Source organism: Anas acuta, chromosome 4, assembly GCF_963932015.1.
Source record: "Anas acuta chromosome 4, bAnaAcu1.1, whole genome shotgun sequence".
In the NCBI taxonomy this organism is placed as follows: Eukaryota; Metazoa; Chordata; class Aves; order Anseriformes; family Anatidae; genus Anas; species Anas acuta.
The window spans coordinates 63297258-63318240 of NC_088982.1; the positions used below are offsets into that span (position 1 = coordinate 63297258).

General features: G+C 46.9%; 1 protein-coding gene across 6 annotated transcripts in view; it reads right to left on the reverse strand.

Moving 5' to 3' along the window:
- Nucleotides 1–7182: 7182 nt before the first annotated feature.
- ADGRL3 (adhesion G protein-coupled receptor L3) overlaps nucleotides 7183–20983 on the reverse strand; it is a 512834-nt gene continuing 499033 nt past the window's right edge. For 4 of the 6 annotated variants that reach the window (XM_068681641.1, XM_068681639.1, XM_068681640.1 and 1 more), the window contains one exon: nucleotides 7183–8193. In XM_068681641.1, the coding sequence (XP_068537742.1) occupies nucleotides 7394–8193 (800 nt within the window). In that variant the 3' untranslated portion in view covers nucleotides 7183–7393. Of the gene's footprint in view, nucleotides 8194–10426; nucleotides 10445–13812; nucleotides 13942–20983 lie in introns of all 6 variants that reach the window. The other 2 variants (XM_068681635.1, XM_068681637.1) reach the window with 1 other exon arrangement.

A 20983-nucleotide genomic window follows, 5' to 3' on the forward strand; every position in this document is an offset into this window, starting at 1 on the left:
AGACCTCCCCAATGCAGCCACCTGCTACTTTTTAAGAGCATTTTGACCCAACCAAAAGGCAGCGAGGCTTTCCTCAATATTTACGGGACACTGCTCACTGCAGGAAGGGCCACAACAAGGTGCCCGCTGCTCCCCGGGGTGGCCCTGCTCCACCAAGGGGAGCCCAGAGCTGAGCTGCAACCCTGAGCTTGCACCAACCCAGCCTGAACAAACAGCGTTTCTCACGGGTTCCCCGTCCACACCCTTTTTAATCGGTAGGGATAACTGCAGAGTAAACGTTTCTGTTTTAATATCAGATACATCTGTGCTATTTGGGGTGGAGTGGACACACGCAGACGCTCTCATAATAACATTCAGGGAGTGGTTAATAAAGACCAGACACATCCAAGAAGGATGAATGCTGTCCCTGAGCTGTTTCTTAAGCATAAATCATTTCACCCCATCTCCCACCCACCCGAGGGCCAGAACATCCCCGTTGCAGCAGATCTGCACGGTGCCATTGGAAATACCACCAGGAACTGCTCAGGCTTATCCCTCAATGTGGCTATTTTTACTGCTCTTTCGGGGTTTTCGGAAGAGAAGGGAATTTCTTCATTTCTCGTTGCTCATCTCTTTTTTTTTTCCCTGGCAGTGGGATGCCCTTTCTCCTCTCGTTTACGCTGCTGCTAGCTCGGTGGGCTGCTTTGCATCGTGGTGCAAACTGCCTGCGTGCGTATTGTAACCGTGGGGAGAAACTAGAAAACCCCACCTATTTAATACAAAGCACTCTGTAATGCCATGCTATCCTTTTACCCGTACGTACAAATGGCAGCCACACAAGCAAGAAGGAGGAACCTGCTCAGAACCTGCAGGCCGTGAAGGCACCTGCACCAAAGCAGCAAGGTTCACAAGGCTGTGAACCATAAAACTTTCATTTTTAAAGAGAAGAGGCTAGGGGCGTTGCCAGCCACGCTGTGCTGGAAACGCTGCAGCTCCACCTGGCCACCCAGTGTACCTGGGTGGTGCTGCTCCCTGAGTGCCAAGCCCTCAATCCCCCTTTTATCTCCCATAAAATCAGCCCGGCTAATGAGTCTGTTGACCACTCACCCCCCAAAAAACATTTATCAGCAGAGGTTACTGGCGGCTCGTGCCTCCAAGGTGGGACACCAAACCTTCGCAGCACAGGAGCTTGCTTGTGCTTCGAGCACTGAGCTTTCCTGCCACGAGGACCTGAACCAAGCTCTGCGTGAGCTGCCTCAGAGGGAGGTGGGAGAAGACAGGTTGCAAACAGCTTTATTATAGCCATAATTTACCCACGGAGCATCCTGCTGCTGGAAATAACCTTTCTAAAGCTGTAAGGGTACACGCAGCTGATTACAAGCGGCAGCCAAAGACACCGGGTCATCCGTGTGCGTGGAGTTCAGAGCAAAGCACCACTGCTTTTCTGCACCACAGAGGTACGGGTGCTGCCCCTCCGGTCACGGGGAGCCGGTGTGAGTGATGGCACACGTGGCACCAAGGGGAAGCCATAAATATTCAACGCGTTGAGGCCAAAAATAAAATAAAATAAAGGAAATAAAAAAGAAATAAAGGAAAAGACACCTGTAGGTTCTCGCTATATTCACTCTTGTCACCAGGATGGGACTTTTTGCCTATTAAAATGCGGATGCTTCTTGTCTTTGGGCATAATATCCCTTTTAAAGGTCTAGGATTCGGGCCGCAGTCAACGTGAGGCCGTGAGCTGCTGGCAGCACTCCCCTCACACCAGCTGAGTCAGTCGTGCAGCTCCGCTGTGCTCTTAAGTTGTTGTTTGGGGGTTTAAGCAGCACTGTGAGAATATCAAGCATTTGCTTCCAGCACATAATAACTGCTCTGGGTTTACCAATATATATATTTTTTTATTATTGAGGTTTTAGTTTGGGTTTTTACATGTGTACAGAGTATTTAAGGAGTAGAAACATAAGAAAAGAAGCAAGGGAGGAGGAAATAAAAAAAGACAGCAATTAGTTAGAAGCTGAGTTTTTTTTGTTGGCATTGTGTGGGAGAAGACTATCACCACCTGGAGAGCCAGATACGACGAGCAGTAACCACCTGTAGCAAGCTATTCTGGTGTGCAAAAGTAAGATTTCCAAGCTCTGGCTGTCCTGCCTAGTCTCAACATCTCAGCATTGCACAGATCACCTCTCCTGAACTGGGAGGATGCCCACATGTCCCCAGGGCTTGCTGCCCTCCTGCGGGTACCCCTTCGGGTGCTCCTCCAGCTCCCCTCCAAGCCAGCAATGAGCCCCCTGCTGCTGTCCTGCCAACACCCAGCAGCAGAAGTCAGCAGCAGCAGTGATGATTTCCTCATCTACAGCCTCTGCTGTTTCTACAGCCTCTGCTATTTCCTCATCTGTAGCCTCTGCTCTTGTCCCTGCCAAGGATGCCCACGGATAATGCGGCCACTGCTGCCTTCCCCAGCAGCATCAATCGCTGATTTTATCTGGTTTCAGCTTCATTCCTTTGGATGTTCTCGGCTGCGTTACCAGAGAACCTGCGACGACATGACACTTCTGTAGTAGTGTTCATGAGCACAGACTATTTAAACCCTGAAATATTCATTAAATAAAATTTGCATAGAGTCTAGCTGCATGCAGCAGGTAGCTAAAAATAAAGACCTTCTCTTTTTAAGTGTAAGGAGGAGATCAGGGTGTGACAGATGACCAAGCTAGTGCTCTTCGGCTTTCCTGAGAGAGCTTTTTATAAGATGAGCTACCCTTTTATTCCTGTTATCCAGGCAAGTCTGCAGGGTACTGTACTCTTTATAACCTCGTAAGATCAAGAGCATGTGGGGTTGTATGGCAGCGAGGCTGGCCAGCCAGAGAAGAGCCCCAGTGGGGAAGCAGGATGGAAGCAACAGGGACACGGGTAGCCAAACACAAAGCCCTCCCATGGCTCAGCACCTCCTTCTGCCCCATCCCTCGGGAGCACCTTGCTGCTCGTTGTCTGGGGGCAAGGAGGAAGGGAGCAGGCTGGTTAGCAAACACAGATTTCAGGGAGCTCAATGCAATTAACAGGAGGAAAGGAGCAGCACTGCGGTAAACAGCATTGCCTACACGGTGTCGCCAAAGCTGTGATGATCCTCCCCTACTTCCAGCCTACATAGTCTTGTAGTCTGTCTTGGCGTGTGTTTCCCGTTGCGTCTCTCCTTCGCATGTTTTAGGGAGATCTTTACAGTCTTATGCAGCTCGTCTCCCATGGTTCCTGCAGAAGACTGACAAGCAGAGCCCATCAGAGCCAAAGCGTCCTTGAGTGGTGGGAGACGTAGCGATAGTCCAGCAAGCTTGTGCACCAGGTAGCTACAGGGCGCTCTGTGATGGGAACGCACTGGGAAAGTAACCCTGGGTTTGTGCAGATTAGAAAAAGCAGGGGAAAAAAGGATTCACCACCTGCAAAACATCCCAAGAGGCTTTCCAGGAGTATGCGATGCACAAAGCGTGGCTCAGTGCTCACCTCACAGCCTTGAGCTTCTCCCTTCCCCTTTCCCACTGGCATGCAAGGCTTTATGAAGGAAGGATGCCACAAGCTACATACTGACACTGGAAAGTCTCACTCTTTACATGCCCAGCAACCAGCATCTCCAAAAGGTGGTCCCATGTTTCCAAAAAGCGCAGCCTGTGTACCAGGTGGATGGCTTTGTAGGACCAAGCACTGCCTTTTTGCCTTTACTCTGTTTTTCATTGAAAATGGGATGCTCACCGCAGCTGAATGATGAAGTTTTAATATTCTATCTATCTCTACATGCGTTTTTTTCCCTCCCTTTCTTTTAACAAAGCTCTAAAAAAGCAGATCCCTAAACACTTCAACCCAGCTTGCCAAGTTGCATGCCCCGAGCGTAGGTACGGCTATAATACCGTAACAGCTACTTCAGCAGGCTGCCGTGTGTGCCACGTGCTGTTCTCTCGTGTCTCTCCACCTTTGCCCACCACGAAGAAATGCCCCAGAAGCATTTCTTAGAAGAAATGCCTCCCTCACGCTCTGAGTTTAGGCTCCAAGGGCTTGAGCTGAGCTTCATGTGCTGCAGTCTGCATGGACGACACTGCTACGATCCCAGTCACATAACGCCTGCATCCACTGAGCCATTGATCAAAGAGCAGAAACCTTCACCATGCCCATAATCAACTATCTAACATGACAAGAGACTGCTTTGACAGGGAAAAAAATGATGAAAATACCCCCCATCCTGCTCCCTGCCCTCCCCGAACCAAACGACAGTTTTAAAACATTTTTGGCTTAATGTAATTAATGATGTCTATTTCCCCTGCTTTGCGATTCAGCTGTTACCAAATCTATAAGAAGCACCAACAGCGAACCCTGTGGTGCCAGATCAGCCTGGGGACGGAAATAATCAGCTTGAAAATAAGCAGCAGTTTTTGCAATCAAAGCGCTAATAGGCAAGGAGGCCGGAGGGGAGACGCTGAAGAGAGAAGGGATGGAAAAGGGGGGAAAAAAGCCTGTTCAGCCATAAATCAAAAACACGTGGGAGGAGAACCAAAGAATGACAAAGATATTCGGTAGGACACAAGTCACCCCATAGCAAATCCATCACTGGTTTGTTCGTGCATAGTTTCAGCCACTCTGCACCGATCACCCCCCTCCCATTTTATCGTGGCAATATTTGCTACAGTGGAGCTCCCCCTCTGTGTGACATAAATCCCACCTGGAAACCTGATTTTTGGAGACTCATACTAGCGGGCAGAAGAGACCGATACTAATGGGCCCTTTTAACTTTCTCTGAAATACTCCGAAGTGTGTCGGGTGTTTCGAGGCTTTGCAGCCTCAGGTGGGCACGGCCACAGGGTCCGCACCGCTCGCTTCGCATGGCACGCACGGCTCTGCCACGCGCCTCCCAGCTCAGTCCCTGCTGGCACGAAAAGTAAAACCGAACGGGGAGGCACAACCTGGCTGGCCGACAACCCTTACGCTACGACACCAGGGGATTCCCAAGGTCAGGATGCGAAACGCCGAAATCTAGACCCCGCCGGGAGGCACAGCTTGGTCAGGAATAGACCTCATTGCCTCCCCGTGGCATTTTGGCGTGAGCAGCTGGCTGCAGGAACACCTCAGGCGGCCCCAAACAGACCCTTGCACAGACCTGATTGCTCCTGGGGGATACGAAGGCAGGCTGGGCCCTTGGCCGTGGGATGGGAAGGCTGACGGGGTCTCTAGGGCAACGTGGCTGGCGGTGGCGATGGCGCCTTCTGTGGGGAACGCCCGGAGCAAGAAAATAAAGAGACAGCAAACAAAGACTGAGGAGGCCTAACGGGGACTTGTTTTACTCTTTGACATGCTACCAGCAGTTTTTAATCTCAGAAGAATCAAAATTAAAAAATTAAAAATTAAAAAAAAAAAAAAAGAAAAAAAAAGAAAAAGGAAATTACAATGATTAAAAAAGTACGACACATGAAATACTACACTCGAATCATCTGCACGTCACCGTCTGGTATATACAGTAGGCACAAAACAGACCTGGAATAACCTGCGAGAAACGTGGACCAGCTTTGTTCTCGCCCCTAAACAAGTCTCGCTAGCCTGATGTCTCTCGTCAGCCGCAGCCGCGTAACACTTGTGCTTAAATTGCTCAGCTCAGCTTCCCTTCTTTGGCATTGCTCACCCATGCCTTACAGGAGAGGAAACGTACTGGAGACAGCAGCAGAGGGAGGAACAGCAGAGAGGAGCGATTAACCGTACAGTACATACATACAGTGTCTTCTAAATTGTGATCAGTTGTTTATTGGTTGGCAAACAAGCTTCACTTTTACAACAAATATTAGTAATGAGGTCATTCAACTGCTGAGACCGTACAAAATGATCATAAATTAAAAAAAAAAAAAAAAAAAAAAAGCGGAAAGAAAAAAAAAAAAAAAGAAATTATTCTCCGTGCTGCTAATTTACCTCTGGAAAGCCTATGTTACTTAAAATCCTGTCAAATAAATAACTTTCCTGTTAGGCGAAGTAACGAACAGAAGACTTCTTTTTCTTTAAAAATCACTGCAAAAAGTACTTTTTAGATCACTACGCATCCATCAGTTTTCTTCGTAACCACTGCAGTACAAGTGCCTAAACTGGGGGCCGGGCAGAGCCGTGAAGGCCCTTCAGCTCCTACGGGGAAGTCGCCGTCTCATGCAGAAGCCCCGCTACGACTACAAAAACCTCTTGGCTTCTCGATGCGAGCCTATGGCCTGGGTGAGGGGCTGCTTGCCAAAGACGCTTCGCAGGATTATTGTTACGATCAGTTGTGCACTGTAAACATCAAGTTTGCCCTGCTCTATTCTGCAAAAGGTCTGCCGGCAATACGCCGGCCGAAGAGAAAGACACAGCAAGGAAATAAAAGACTCCCTTGGCTGGAAAGAAACTGTTATCGCGTTACTAAAAATGGTCCTTAGAAAGTGGTGTTTGTATTTTTTTTATTTTTTATTTTTTTGCCCAGTGAGACTTTTTACCGGGATGGGAGGGGCAGGGGAAGAGGCAAAAGGAAAGAAAAGAAAAATAGGAGTTATGAAAAACCTTGCTCCTACTGGTAGACAAACTTACAAGACCAGCACAACAGAAAAGTTCTTATTTTTTTTTTTCCACTACATTAACAGGGACGCAAGTTCTGGAGGAACAGAAAGCAGACTATATGTGCAATGCTAGTATCTGTACATTACATAGAAATTGTTCGATTCTCTTTTTTTTTCTGCCATTAGTTTTTTATCATCAGTTAATACAGCAAAACGTAAAATATGCGTTTAGCATATAATTCTAGGATTCCCTTCCGTCTCATTTAATTTTTGTTTGGTTTGCTCCGGCAGCAAAGGGTGCTGCGGTCAAACCCAGCTGTGAGTGACCAAAACCCATTACGTGATCTGGATTTGTAATAAACAGCTTTGCTAGCTCGTTTGTTTTGTGCAGCACTCCCACCTAGATGCGTCATCTCTACTAGTTTCAAATGCACATTTTTGGCCTTTTTTTTTTTTTTCTTTGCCTTTTTTTTTTTTTTTTTCTTAAACCGGGTCTTCGGTATTAAGAGCAACACAGCATCAAGGATTGTTTAAACAAACACAGCATAACTTGAGAAGGCCACGAAGTGTGCCGTTATCTGTCCTATCTCTTTCATTAACATAATGAAGTCTGTCTGAAGGGAGGAAGGATGGGGAGGAAGAGGGGCGGCAGCAGTTCCTGTTTGTTTTTTTTTTTTGTTTGTTTTTTGTTTTTTTCCGGGCTGGCCTAAAAATTCCAGTAAAAAAAGTCCAAGAGTTTCATTTTGTTTAGAACAGCATGAAGATTTAGGAGTACACACAATATTACCACTGCTTGTATTAACTCAGAACAGTAAACCGAGTGTTACGGAGGGGCTGTTTGTTGTCTGTTTGCTTAATTTTTGCTTAATCTTCTATAGACTAGTGACCAAGTGAGCGGGTCCTTTTGCATTGCCGTCCGGGGGAGTTCCCTCTTTGTTTGGCGGGACTATAAAACCGTCGCTGCTGCCTCGACCTAGCTGGTAGTACGTGTGTAGCTGATGGACGTGGTTTCTGGAGCCTAGGTTGGGCATGCTTTTGTAGTAAACATCGTCGGCATCACCGCTTTTGGCTGGCGGGGGGTCGGTCTGGGTGCTGGCGGTGACGCTCTCTGTCATGGGCATGCCAGCCAGCGTGGGCATGCTGGTGTAGAGAGAATCCCTGTTGGGCGACTGGAGGTCGTCCGTGTGCTCGTTGGTCAGCAAAGGGAAAAAGCTCTCGCTGTTGTCTTGCGGGATGCGCCGCCGGCTGTAGAGGTGGGGCTGGTGGTTGTCTGCCGAGTACACCCGGGGGGGCAGCAGCGGGGCGTCCGACTCCTCGTGGATGAGCTCCAGGCCCAGGCTCTCCTCGTGGGTGAAGGAGGTGGCGTCGTCCAGCACGATGGCGTCGTCCTCGCTCCCGCCGCCCACGCTGTTGACGAGTTTGTTCATCAGGTTGCGGCTCTGCTCGCTGGAGCGCTCGTGGTTGTTCAGGTAGGAAGGGATGTAGTTGGAGGTGAGTTCCTTCAGGATCTTTTTCTCGAGGGCGTTCTCGGTGTGGTTGTACCCGCGGTCAAGGATTTGCACGCAGTTGCTGAGGTACTCGCCGCTGGCGATGCTGTAGCTGTTGCCGTGATTACCATTCAGTGGTAGAGTATCCGTGACACTTGTATCCCTGGCATTGTTCAGAAGCCCCTCTGAAAAACATTACACAAGAGAGGGTGACTTGTACAAACAGGAGGACACTCACGCGGGATGTGCACACTCAAAACCCCCTTTCCTAGGCTGCCACGCTGCTGGGGGAAGGCACCTGGCGGGCCGGGCTCAGCAGCGAGAAGCGCCTCGGCCAAAACGAGAGGGCACGGCTCCGCCTCGCCGACTTAAGGTCTGGCCACCGAAAATTGGAAAAGTGCTGCCAAGAGTTTTAACTTGATGCAGCAAGAGCTGGTGGGAAGGAATAAGCTCTCCTCACCAGCATCTCCTACGTGGCTATGGTGCGCGGCTGCTGCCAGAGGCTCGGGGCTTTGCTCTGAATGTCTCGGGGGGGCTGAGGGATATGTGAGCCTGAGCTGGCCCAAACAGCCCTTGCTCCACGCTCTGTGGCAATTCACTCCAGCTGAGGAAATGTATTCACAGCACAAGGCTAATCATTACCCAGATTTCACTTAGGACTGCATCCTTACTTGCTTTGAAGGTGAAAAATAAATCCTCTCTCCACGTCAGAGGAAAGGCATAGGCCCTAAAGGCAAGATTTGGTGATTAGCTTGTGCAGACATGCAAGACAGGGGCGCGGAGCGCTTCCTGTCTGAAGCTTTTTGGGAATAAGGCTAAATGCCCTACCTCTCCTGCTCCACGGCCGTGGCCAAAATAACTTAGTTGATGCTGGGCAGGTGGCATTGCTAATGTAATCAGTGCTGCAGACAGCTGCTGCCGGCTCTCGCAGAGCCTTTAGAAGTAGCTTCTATTTTACTTTCCCAGTGAAAGCAGAGGGCTTAATGAAGATAAACTACCATCGCTGCCATGGTACGGCAGGCTCGGGGGGACCTGCACAGAGCGACAGGGTCTTGGGGATGCCCCTAGGCCTGGCTCGCTACCTTCCTGCCTTGCCTGCTGTGTCGGACAATGCAGCCCAGTGAAATTCAGCTGCCTGGCTTGCATGAGGAGCGTTTAATGCACAGACAGCCACAGATGAGACCTTTGGATTTTAGCAACAAATGGGCCTGGTCACTTCTGTCCCACTAACTGCCTGCGTCAACGCTGCCAGCAGAAGTCTGGGCTTGACTCCTGCCTCCCTCACGCTGCGGGGGATGGCGGAGAAATGCTTTGAAAGCAACGTGGGACGAGTGGGCAAGGGAGGAGAAACTCGGGCCACTGGCAGTTTAAGCTGCCCTGCTTTCTTTTTTTGGATTATTGGCATTCCCAGAGCGAGGAGTGCATGAAATCGTGTATCTACCTTTCAGCTAAGGGTTTCGGGCGTTGCCAAGAAAATCACAAGCAACTCCCAGCAAGCAGCGGCTGATTAGAGGAGCCTTTAGCCAACAATTTAGGGTTAATGGTTGCTCACGCCATGCTTGGTACATGGCATGGGTACCTTCTGAAAATACAGGGTTTAGTCTATATCTGCGATGTAGTAGTTGTGTATGTCAACGGCTGGAAAATGCTACTGCATGATTTTGTTCTCTTTTGAGTGAAATGCCCCAAATGTGACCGAGTTTAGGTTTCTGAAGCTTAGAGCGTGCTGCTGTGTCCCGTGTTTCCAGAAAACAAGGGAACTATGCAAAAAAAAAAGTTAGCTAGCCATCACAGACATAGAGCAAAGCCACTTATTTTCATGTTGGAAGCTCCCCCAACGAGCCATGATGTTTAGGGAGAGATGAGGGGTGAGCGTTTTAGGGGAGGCCTGTATGCGATGCGAACAGTGATCGTCTGATGGCTGGGCACTGTATGCATTGAGGCACCGAGTGCCGCTTCTGCTGCCAATGCATAGAGCTGGAGGCCGGGGGGGTCAGCGGGGAAATAAAACGGAGGCATTGCACGTGAAAACAGAGCGGGGTGGGGAATGAAACACGCCGTATAAAAATGCCACGACCTTGCAAATTAAAAGGTGAAGTTCAAAGGAATCGTACGCACGGCTAAATGAAAAACTAGGCTGGGTAAATGATACCACAAAAACGGGAAATAAACAAAGAAGGCACCATCTAATCTTATCTCTCTTTATATATATGTATGTGCACATACATATATATACCCACACACATACACACGCACACACGTACATATACACATGTATATTCATAAGCTTTAGATTCTTCCAATTTCAAAACTGTGAGATGAATTTCCTTTATTAACTACATCATCTATATGTGATGCAATAAAAGTGAACTAAAAAAAATTACATTTGATATGCAATGTTTAGCTTTACTCCCATACTTGTCTCTCTGTAGGGCTCTAAACGACAGCATGAAGAAAAGGAAAGAAAAAACAACAAGTAAGCTTACAGCGACAGTAGGAGAAACATGAGTAAAAAGCAAGTTGATGATATGCAGAAGAGAGTTAACGGAAATAATTTTCACTGCCCAGAATACATGAATTTGTTACATGGTTTATTTCAGGTTAAAAATATTGACATTTTAGACAGAAAATTATTTTACGCGCAATATCAATAGGCTACATTTCATTAAAAAAAATAATCACATTTAAAACTTTTTTTCCAATGCCATTATAAATGTCCAGCGTGCAACACAAATCAAGAAATAATCCCTGGAAATTTTAAGAAAAGTCTAAAGCTCGCAACAGTCATGCTTGAAAAGACAGGCACTGTCAGTGTCATTTCCAAAGTCTTAAAACGAATGGCTTTACTTACTGTTAGTTATAATAACCCCTGGCAGTTGAAACTGAAATCCATTTCCTTGCTAAAATGTTTTGCTGTCCATCCTTTGCAACAGTGCTTTGTAAGAGTACGACTTTGCTCATCATGGGGCTGCTGGCACGTTACACACTTTTGCAAGGAAGCTATTTTTTTTTTTTTTTTTTTCCTCGGTTCTTTTATAACCAAAACGCATGGAAAGCTACATGGACTTTGCAAACAAAGGTGAGAGAAATAGTAGATCGAATAATGGCATCTCTAAATGAAGCTATCGAGAAGGAAGGATTAAAAAAAAAAAAAAAAAGAGAGAGCCAGAGATGAAGATGAAGAGCCATTGTTTAACTGTCAGCTTCCCTCTTTGCACTGGTCTGTGGCACGCTGTGATTTAAGCAGAGCTCGTTACGTGATTTCCTTCTTCTCTTAAAATTATCACTCCTGGAAGCGGTTAGGCCATTCTGAGACACTTAGGCATCCAAGAGACCGAGCGAGCGTACATCCATCAGCTGCAAATGGCAGCAGGCGCTGTGCACGTGCTGCGGGGTGCCAGGCTCCTCACCTACCACCTCCTCCTTCTTCTACGCTCTGTCCCACTGAAGGAATTGCTTTTGCCACCAGTAAACAGGCTTTGGCCTTTTGGGTTCTCATCCCCAGCCTCTTTTCAATGCTCCTGCTGAGACTCTAACACAGATGTGGCAGCTTCGGCTTGAACAGAGAGGGTATTTTAATGCCTGTAACTGGGGAGGGGGAGGCATGGACAGAAGAGGTAAGACCCCAGGTTTACCCTCTCTATAGTGTCCTGCCTCTGTCCATGGGCAGCACCAGAAGTGGCAGATGAAGGTGCAAAAAAATCATAGCCTTGGTGACATGGGATGAGTTAGTAGAGTGACGTGAGCTAGCGAGCCCTCACTGCACACCAGTCCCAGCAGAGGCTGCAGGGTTTTTAATCCCAAAGAGCCCAAACTGCTTTTGCTAACCTTCGTTTCCCCTGCGGGATCTCCTAATATTCACACTTTCTAATGGCATGCTTGGTCCCAGGACAACAACCAGTTTGCAAAGCAATAGCCGTACCGCTTTCTCTGATCATTAATTAACTTGCAGCTTCCTGAACACAATGGGCTGCATTCTGCTGCCTGGTAAAGTCAATGGGAAAGCTCCTGCGGCTTAAATGGGATCAGTAGTGGTCCCACTTTCTTTAATCTCCTACGGATGGAGGCTAGGCAGGTTTCTCTCTTTTCCATCCGCTTGTGTTGCACCAAATAGCACTTCCGAATCAATAACACTATTTGTGGAACAATACGTTGTTAACTCAGGCAATTGTATCAGAATCCAGTCTCAACAGCTAGAAGAACACAAGATTATTAAAATGTACGTAAAACCCTTTTGTCACATTTCTGCTCAAAACACTTTTGTTCGCTCAAGGCACCCAGACTTGCACATTAGGCCTTGTCTTAAGCCAGATGTTGACCCACCATTACCTGCTGCAACCTGTTTTGAAAGTCCCTCAAATCTCAGCATTATCATGCAAGGAAACACACAGAATATCAAAGCTTGTTCTGACATTGGCGATACACAGAAATTCCTATAACGCAGAGCATTTCAAGCTTAACAGGAGTCCCTTTTAGAAAAAGCATTAGTGAAAGCAAATTGATTGCACAAAGTTAGCATGGCTTAGGAAATTTAGGAACAGCAAAAAGGGCAAACACACGTGCTTCCTTGTGGTTTGAATGAAAATACCCTAGTGATACAGTTTGATATCTATTCCTGTTGTGAACAGTACTCTGCTATACAGCATAACGGGGATTTTACTCTTTGCAGGATAACCATCGTTATTCTCCCTTCCTTAGGGATCCTTTACTGGGATGGGACAGCTTCACAGGGAGGGGACCCCTGACATGCTTGGAAGTAGCGTTACTCTGTGAGGATCTGGCCAACCCTCAAGCAAGCCCCCCTGGATCAAATGGAGGTGGCAGAGCCGTCACAGAGAGGAGCTGGCAGAGCTCCTTCCTCCCCAGCTGCCCCTCGGGTCTTGGTTAAACACACCTGCCTGTCCCTACAGCAGCACCTGGACATCTGCCTACAAACCCCAGCGGTCCCCACGGCTGGAGGAGTCTCTCCACGTAGGTGACAAGAGGCTGATCTCCCAGCAGGAGCCTCAGCTAGGTACCACTGACTCTACCTGTTCCCTTTTTATCACCGCAAGGAGGGTATGCCAAGAGCTCCTCGTCTCCCCTACACCTTTTTTCTATTCTTTCTTTCTTCTTACTTCCTAATAGCATATAGAAAACGTATTAATGCAAACGGCAAAACGTTTCCTACAATGCCTAAGCTCTGCTTGTTAGAGCCGACCTCCACTCCTCGCTTCAGCTGTCATTTTTTTTTCCTACAGATCAAGGGCGGTTTTGCTTTGTTTTGCATTTTTACTCGTGTAACCTCTGGCAGACACGCCGGTGCGCTGCTGACCGCATTTCTCTCTGCCATTTCGAACGAGCAGCTTTGGTGTCAAAGGCCATTTTAGCTTCACTTACCTTCAAAGGTGTTCCTGTTTCTGAAATGAATGGTTTAACGAGGAAATGTGCTGACAACAAAGAGAGGAATGGATACGTCTGACAAAACACAGACACAAGACCAAAACAATACAAAAGCACAGGGATTTGAAAAAAAAAATCAAAATAAAAACTACTATGAATGCTTTGAGTGGGACTGATGAGTGTCTCTCAAAGTGAACTTGATCGCTCATGGAAAAAAAGCCTAAGGAAAATGGAAAAATGCACTGAAATGAAAGGAAAGGGGGGGATCATTTTTGTGCCCAGTTCCAAAAAAACAAAGCGTGTGTGTGGGGAGAAAAAAAAAAAAAAAAAAAGGAAGAAAAAATAAAAGAAAGAAATGGGCCAAAAGAAGCCACAGAAAATGGAATTCTCACTAGAAAAATTAGAGAGAAACTCCAGCACACCTTGTGCGTTGTACATGCTGACAGAAGGGTTGTTATAGACCGCCGATTCCCCGAGCAATGTATTATAAGGGTTGTTAGTGCCATGAGGACGAAGCAGAGCATTGGTTATAAGATGATTAGCCATGGCTCCTGGAGCAGCCCGATAGAAAGACAGAGAAAAAAAACAACAACAAAAAAAAGGTCAATCAGGCAAATGTGGCATAAAAAAAAGGGAAAAAAGAACATTCAGAATGACAACAGTTGAAATAGTCCTGATTACAAGCAGCCAGCTAATTAGACTCAAAAACTGTAGGCCACTAAAGCAGCACAGATGTTACTGACGATGCACAAATCCAAACTGATGCAAAAGAAAATGGATCAGAAAGCAGATAAGCTACATTTATGGTGGTTCCCCAGTTGCTCCGAGTGTAAGCAAGGCTATGCCCACATGCTTGCTACAAATAAACACAGGAAGATGGCAGCCTACACAATGGGGGGGGGGGGGGGAGAACTCTCCAAAAAGTACCAAATGAAGAAGGAAAAAAGAAAAAAAAAAAAAAAGATTAACATAAAACAGCACATTTAATTCCCACTGTGTGTTAGGATCCCTTTTGCTTGTCCTTTGAAACACATCTTAAATTGAAAATAGCGTAAATAAAGAGAAAGGATGGAAAGTGCATCCTCTCCGGAAGGCTCTCGGCACTCATCGGAGAGCTCTGCTCCACGAACCAGTTTCTCACTGCTAAGAGGGCAAGTTTCACTTCAGCTCCTGGTCCTGAAAGCCTCCCTGTACCTCCTGGCAGGTGGGGAGCAAGAGCACCGCAGCCCCAGCCGGTGTTTCTATCAGGAGCAAGAGTGGACCATGGAGATGTGCCTTCTCTTGCTCTCCTCTTTCCAAGCAAACACCTTATTTTATTTTATTTTTCAGCACTCCCTGCCCTCCTTGCAGTCATTTCTGACCACACAGCCAGCAGCCAGCCTCCCGCTGAGGTCTGTCCCTTGTGGTTGCAGCCCCTGGACTTGTGCTTTTTAGGGTCATCACGGTTCGGCAGGTGGCTGCTGAGACCCAGCGTGTTTCCCACCACAGGCATCAGCCCACGAAGCAAAGCCTCCCCCCTCCTTTTAGCTGACCACAAATCTATTAAGCCCTTGCCCCATTAAGACTCCTCTGGGATCCGGAGAGGCAGCTGACACAAAACCTCATCCCAGGGCAATTCCCAGGAATACTCAAGGACATTTATTTTTTACCTCTTGGGCTAAACCATTAGAGCAAAACCTTCCCAAGAACAAGCAAGTTTTTGATGGGCTGACTCCAGCTAGCCAGGACAGGGCTATCAGAGGGCAAAGAGGAAGGGAAGGAGCACAGAAAACAGACCAGCACCTTTCTCCCCAGCCTGCTGCCACGCCAGGGCTGTCTCAAGCCTTCCAAATATTCCTTCCCAGCTTCCAGCATCCTGGCTCAGCCGCTAGTCAAACTATTAGCCTTACCTGGCTGTCACCAGTATCTGCTGGCCCAAACCCAAACAAGCCATCGAAAAGCCAATTCCTCAAAACCAGCCGCTCTCACAGCGATGCCTTTGTCGCTTTTGGGGCAGGGGAGACCACCACCTGCTTCCTCTGGTGGCGGAGGTGGCCCCGTGGAGGCAGCCTTTGCAAGGCAGGCGAGGTTCAGGGCACAACCTCTTCTCTGCAAATAATTACCTGGCTTCTGCTCTGCCTTGCCTTGCCTTAGCAGCAAGCCCTCTGAAAGCTCATACCAACAGAGTATCTAAAGAAAGCAAAAGCCGGCCAAACCCACGGACCTCCAGAGCTCCAGAGTTGCCTCCTGCAGTGCTCGTACACTGGCTCCACGTCCCAGGATGGCGCTGCTCTACGATTGCAGGTCAGGAGAAAGCAGCCCGCTGTCCTGCCCCTCTTTTCTGCTCCCCCCCAGCCCTCCCGCCCCGAGGCGCATGGCATTAGCAGGTCCCTTGGCCTTTTGAGCGCAGGACATGGTAAGGAGGCAGCACTGCATGAGGGCTGCATGCCAGGGAGGCTCCTCAACACATGCAGCTGGAAAACATACTGTTGTCTCTCACCTGATGGTTTTGGCTACACTGATGAACTGTTGGGATTGGAAATAAGGAAACAAAGCTGTCTCCTGTAAAAAAACATTATATGAACACTTAACTAAGCAACCTTGAATATAACTCGTAGTCAGATGAGTCAATCCTTTCTTTCAGGTAACGCATTTTATCCATTAATCTCCTGTACAGGTGGGGCAAGGGACTGTAGGCACAGCTTGTCTTCTTGCACTGGCTTTACACAGTGTGCCTACCAGCTGCATCGAAGTGTTTCTGCTTTTAGGCCACTTCTAAACAAGCTGGGCCATAAAGGATTCGAAACGGGACTCGCTTTTGTTCAGGTAACGGGAATGTCCAGAGCTAATGCCAGTCATACATCCAGAAGTGATATAACCCTCCCATCTGAGATTTAACCCAACCCCCAAGGTGGTCACTGTGAGATTCAATAAGGAAGAGGAAGATACACCTGCCACGTGATTTCGGATGCTTTTGCTTGAGGCATCTTCAAATGGCAGCTGCCAGAAAGAGCAGCTCACTCGATATATTCCTGGTCTGATCTCACCGAGAACACGGCTCCTGCAACAAAGGCAGGGATGCTCATGGGGTCTGCCCCGTGTCAGCCGGGCAGGTCAGAGCGTTTAGCACCAGGGCTGCTTGTGCCGCGTGACAGGAGACAAGAAGGGACAGATCTGTGTCAGCACACAGTGCCTGGCTTGCCTGGAGGCACCAGGGGGGTTCTTTGCTGTCCAGTGGGCTCTGAAACGAGCTGAATTCACACAAACCTGGCTCTTCTGGACTAGGTCATTTCTGGCAACGTTTAATGCAGATCTGCGGTCCCAACTATAAACACCACCAAAGGCTGAAAACTCGGAATAAGTCATTTTCTCTCTCTCAGGTGTGTAAAAGAGGATGCTTGGTATAACACAACAGCCCATATGCAAATACTAAGCAAAACTATTGTATCTTCTGCCTTCCTCTCTCTTTATTCCTGAGGGCGAAGATTTTTTAATTTACTGATGTAAATGCCATTTGTGATGGCAGTGCCGAGTAATTCTCCTGATGCAAAGCCGAAACAAACCCACCCATAGCACTTTCTGCTCGCTTTCAATACTTTTAGGCACTGGGCTGGGCCCTAAGGACTCAGCAGCAGGTTCCTGTCTGGGTGAGCTGGCCACAGCAAACTTCACCTTCTGTGAAAATTTAACCTCTGGCATCTTAAAAAGAAACTGGCATACAGCTCGTGTTCATTAATCTGGGCTCTTGTTTCTCCTTAGCTGCTTTAAAGCTGCAACAGTCCCTGCCTCAAAGGACTTTGAGAGAGAACTGCATTCAGGCTCCAGAGAGCCTGTAGTTAAAGCTTTAGATAAAACAATAATACAACAACCAAATCCCCATTATTGGGTTTCTCCTTCCCAGGAGGGAGAAAGGAAAAGGTAACACCAGCCATACTTTTAAGTATCATCCTGCCTTTTTCATAACACTTTGTCATTGCCATAGCAACCAGCGGGGCTATTAGAAAGGATGGATTAAGTCTGCAGATGAGGCACGAGCACAAGAAGCAGGTGGGCTACCAGACTATGACCCCGTTTGCATGAAAATGGCCTTGGTAATCAACAGCCAGCAAAGCTCGATAAAGAAAGCCTGGGATGAAAGCAGCACTCTCTCCCTAAATACGAGAGAAAGTAAATAGGCTGATTTGACCCTGGGTGCCACGGTCTCACATGACTGAAAGGCAGAAGGATCAGGGCTTCTTGCACCTACTGACTGCCCCGAATCTCCTCCTTCGCGATGTGAGCCTTGGCGTGAGGCTGGCAGTGTGCCTAACACCCTCAGCAAGCAGCGTTTGTCCATCGCTTGTTTTTCTTTACTCACTTCTGGCTGGGTCCTCAGCTCTTGTCCTCTTCTGTGGCATGACACTGACTTCTCCCAGCAAATCACACAGCCCTTGCTTTGCAGCCTTTCGGCAGTAACATGCCCTACACAAGCGATCCCTCTGCCATCTCCTGAAGCACCTGAGCCCAGCACACAATTACCAAACGTGCTCCTTATTTGCTTAGTTACGCTGGCTGGCTTCGGCTCACCTGCCTTGAAACACCTTCACTTCTGCTAGCCAAAAATGCCCTGCTGAAAGGAAATCCACTCCATTTGCAAACTTGTCTTGTGCTGTGTGCATGTGGCCCTTAAGGGTGGGAAAAAGATGAGGCTTCAAACTCAAAGGCTCACCTGGGCATCTGCTTGTTCAGTGGGATGAGAGGACCACAACCAGAGCCTGTATTTAACATCAGTAGAGCAAGAATTTGGTGTTATGACCATAAGAGAAAGCTGCACCCTGTTAAACATAGGTAAAATTTAGACACTAGCTAAAAGCAAAGGATGAAAAGAAAGATGACAAGCATGTGTCACCAGGCTCTAGATTGTATCATTCGGAAACAAAATTCAAACCATTTCTCGTGGGCAGCTGGCTGACAAAGCCACACAAAGGCATTTAAGCTAACTTGAATCATCTGCGTGGTCTGCTCAGCAGGAAGGGAAATGTATCCCAGTGCTCCTCCAGACCTTCTGAAAAATAACGTCATCCAGCATGGCCCAACCAGGCTGCAAATGGCTTCAGCTTGCCTGCTTTAGTCTGGGTCATCTGTCCACAAAGATAACAACGCCCTCACATATCACTCTTGGCTTTCTATCTCTTCAATCCCATGCCAAAATTGGCTCTAGCCTTGCTGTGAGTATTTCAGCAGGGTGGGAACACGCTGGGGAAGGGAAGATTTCCCCAACACCCAGCAGACATGCCTGAAGTGCAGTTTTGCAGAGAAAAGAGACCAAAGTGTTTAACAAATTGAATCTGACAAAGTAGTGAATCAACTGAGCATTTAAAAAATGTCCAAAGAAAAACCCATGTTTTCCAAATGAAAATTATTTTTTTTTGGTTGTTTCCAAAGAGTGATTTGTATGAAAGCTGACTTGGACTTTTTCTTATGATGTCATCTTTTCATTAGAGCAGAAACAGAAATAAATAGCTTTGAAAAAGCACATCGGAGTTGTAACAAAATGTTTCATTGCCTCTGACCCGGGAGTCCCCAAATGTAATTTTTCTTGGTCTTTTTTCATTGTTTCCCGAAGAAGGAAACAACAATGAAAACATGTACTGCTGTGTTTTTGGCCAACCTTAATCTTTCATCTGACTTCACATTTTCCCATCCATGCAGCTCTTGCTACTTCCATCCCACAGGGCTAGGCTAGGGCGCTGTGCTCCTGCCCGCTCTGCCTCCCAAAGCAGCCAACTTATCTTTCTGTCCACAGCCACCATAAATCAAGCACCTCGGCTTCTCACACTTCATATATTTGACTTCAGACCACCCTGCAGAGAGAGAATGGACACATCCCCGGGAGGTACTGCAGTGCCTGAGCTGCCAGCGAGGACAGGGGACTGCTGCATCCTGGACACCAACTAGGTGGTTAGAGATGACTCCTTGACTCAGTGCTCATTTAAAAACAAAACCAACCAACCAACCAAAAAAATATTAATAAATAAAACAAACAAAAACAATAAAACAAGCAAACAAACAGATCTGCCATACCCTAACCATAGTAAATAATTCATTTCCTTAACCTGAACGTTGCTGAACCAATCTTGCTGTGCAGATCTCAGTTTGTAAGTTCTGGCTGGCTCTGTACCTCACTTAGCATTAACTTTTTTATTCCGCTTTACTTCCAGGGAGAGAAAATATATTCAAAGCAGGTTTGTATGAGTCAAAACTCCAGTTATCATCGTGACTGTCCTTATCAGCATTCAGTAGTGTCCTTTACTGTATTACACACAGATTTTTCCTGTATTTAAAGAATCCTGGTCTTCCACATGTTCTCTTGCAGTTTATTCAAACGATTAATGCAATTATGAAAAGTGAAATCACACATTTGCTGAAGGACCAGAGGCATATTCAGCATTTTTCCTGGTTCCCTTCAACGAATGCTCTGATGTTTAGATTTATCGAACTCTGTTCTTATAATAGCCAACAGGATTCAGTTAATAAACTTCAATAAACCTCCCTATTAAATTTCTCTCAAATAGGTTTGTTGTCACTTGCAGCATCTAATCTATTCATTGAGAAGCTATTAATACTGACTGCAGTGAAATGGAATTTCAGCAAATGAGGTTGTTAAGCTCTGGGCTATCCAGAGCTTAACAAAATGAAACATCCCATGCTTTTATGCAGAGACAGGGCAGGGAAAGTATTTCTTTTTCCCTGTTTTCTTCCTTTCTTACATAAAATTTCAGATGATAAAGGTCTGCTGGATTATAATCTGCAGGCCACGTTCCAAACACATTGCTAGTCTACAGGGATTTATAAATATTTGCCCCAGGATAGAGGTCATCACTTAACCAACTGCTCAGAGCAGAAACACATTCCCAGAATGGGACATTTCTTTTTACCATTGCTGCCCCATCAAAGGGTTTATAATTCTCTATACTGTGACTATACAAAGGTGCATTATCCCTCATTGTTCCTCTTTATACTTATTTCTCACTAGTCTTAAGCTCTTAGTTGTAGGGAGCCTTGCCTATGGCAGAAATTGGCCTGTACTTACAGGAATCTGTATAAGCAGCCATGCTTTCTTCCTCCCTCTTTCACAGTCATCATATTAAGATTGCTCTGCAGCAATACTCTGCTGGATCTAATACTCCCCAAAGCCCGCTCTGATTTCAGAAATTGCCTTGCCCTTACTTTTCCTCTTTAAATCTGATCCACCTAATGACTGAACTTCCAATTATATGGCTGTCAATCCTAAAATCAAAGCCAGTTCATAATATCTCCCAAAGGAAGAATGCCACGTCACTCACTGAAATCACTGCAACAAATCTCAGCTAACTCAGTCCCAGGCAGCAGAAAGGCAAAACAGACGGGAAGACAATCGGCACTGGGATTCATTTCGCACGTAAGCAGAAATATGAGCTAAATTCCTTAAGTTTTGATCCTTGAAGCAGAAAATCATAATTTTTCCTGGCACAAAATGTATGGCTGACTGGGAAAAAAATGTACAACAGAACAATAAAAAGAGAGAGCATGGCAATCACTAGTCCAAAAGGATACTGCTTTTACGTTACAAAACAGAAAATATTAATTTGCTTA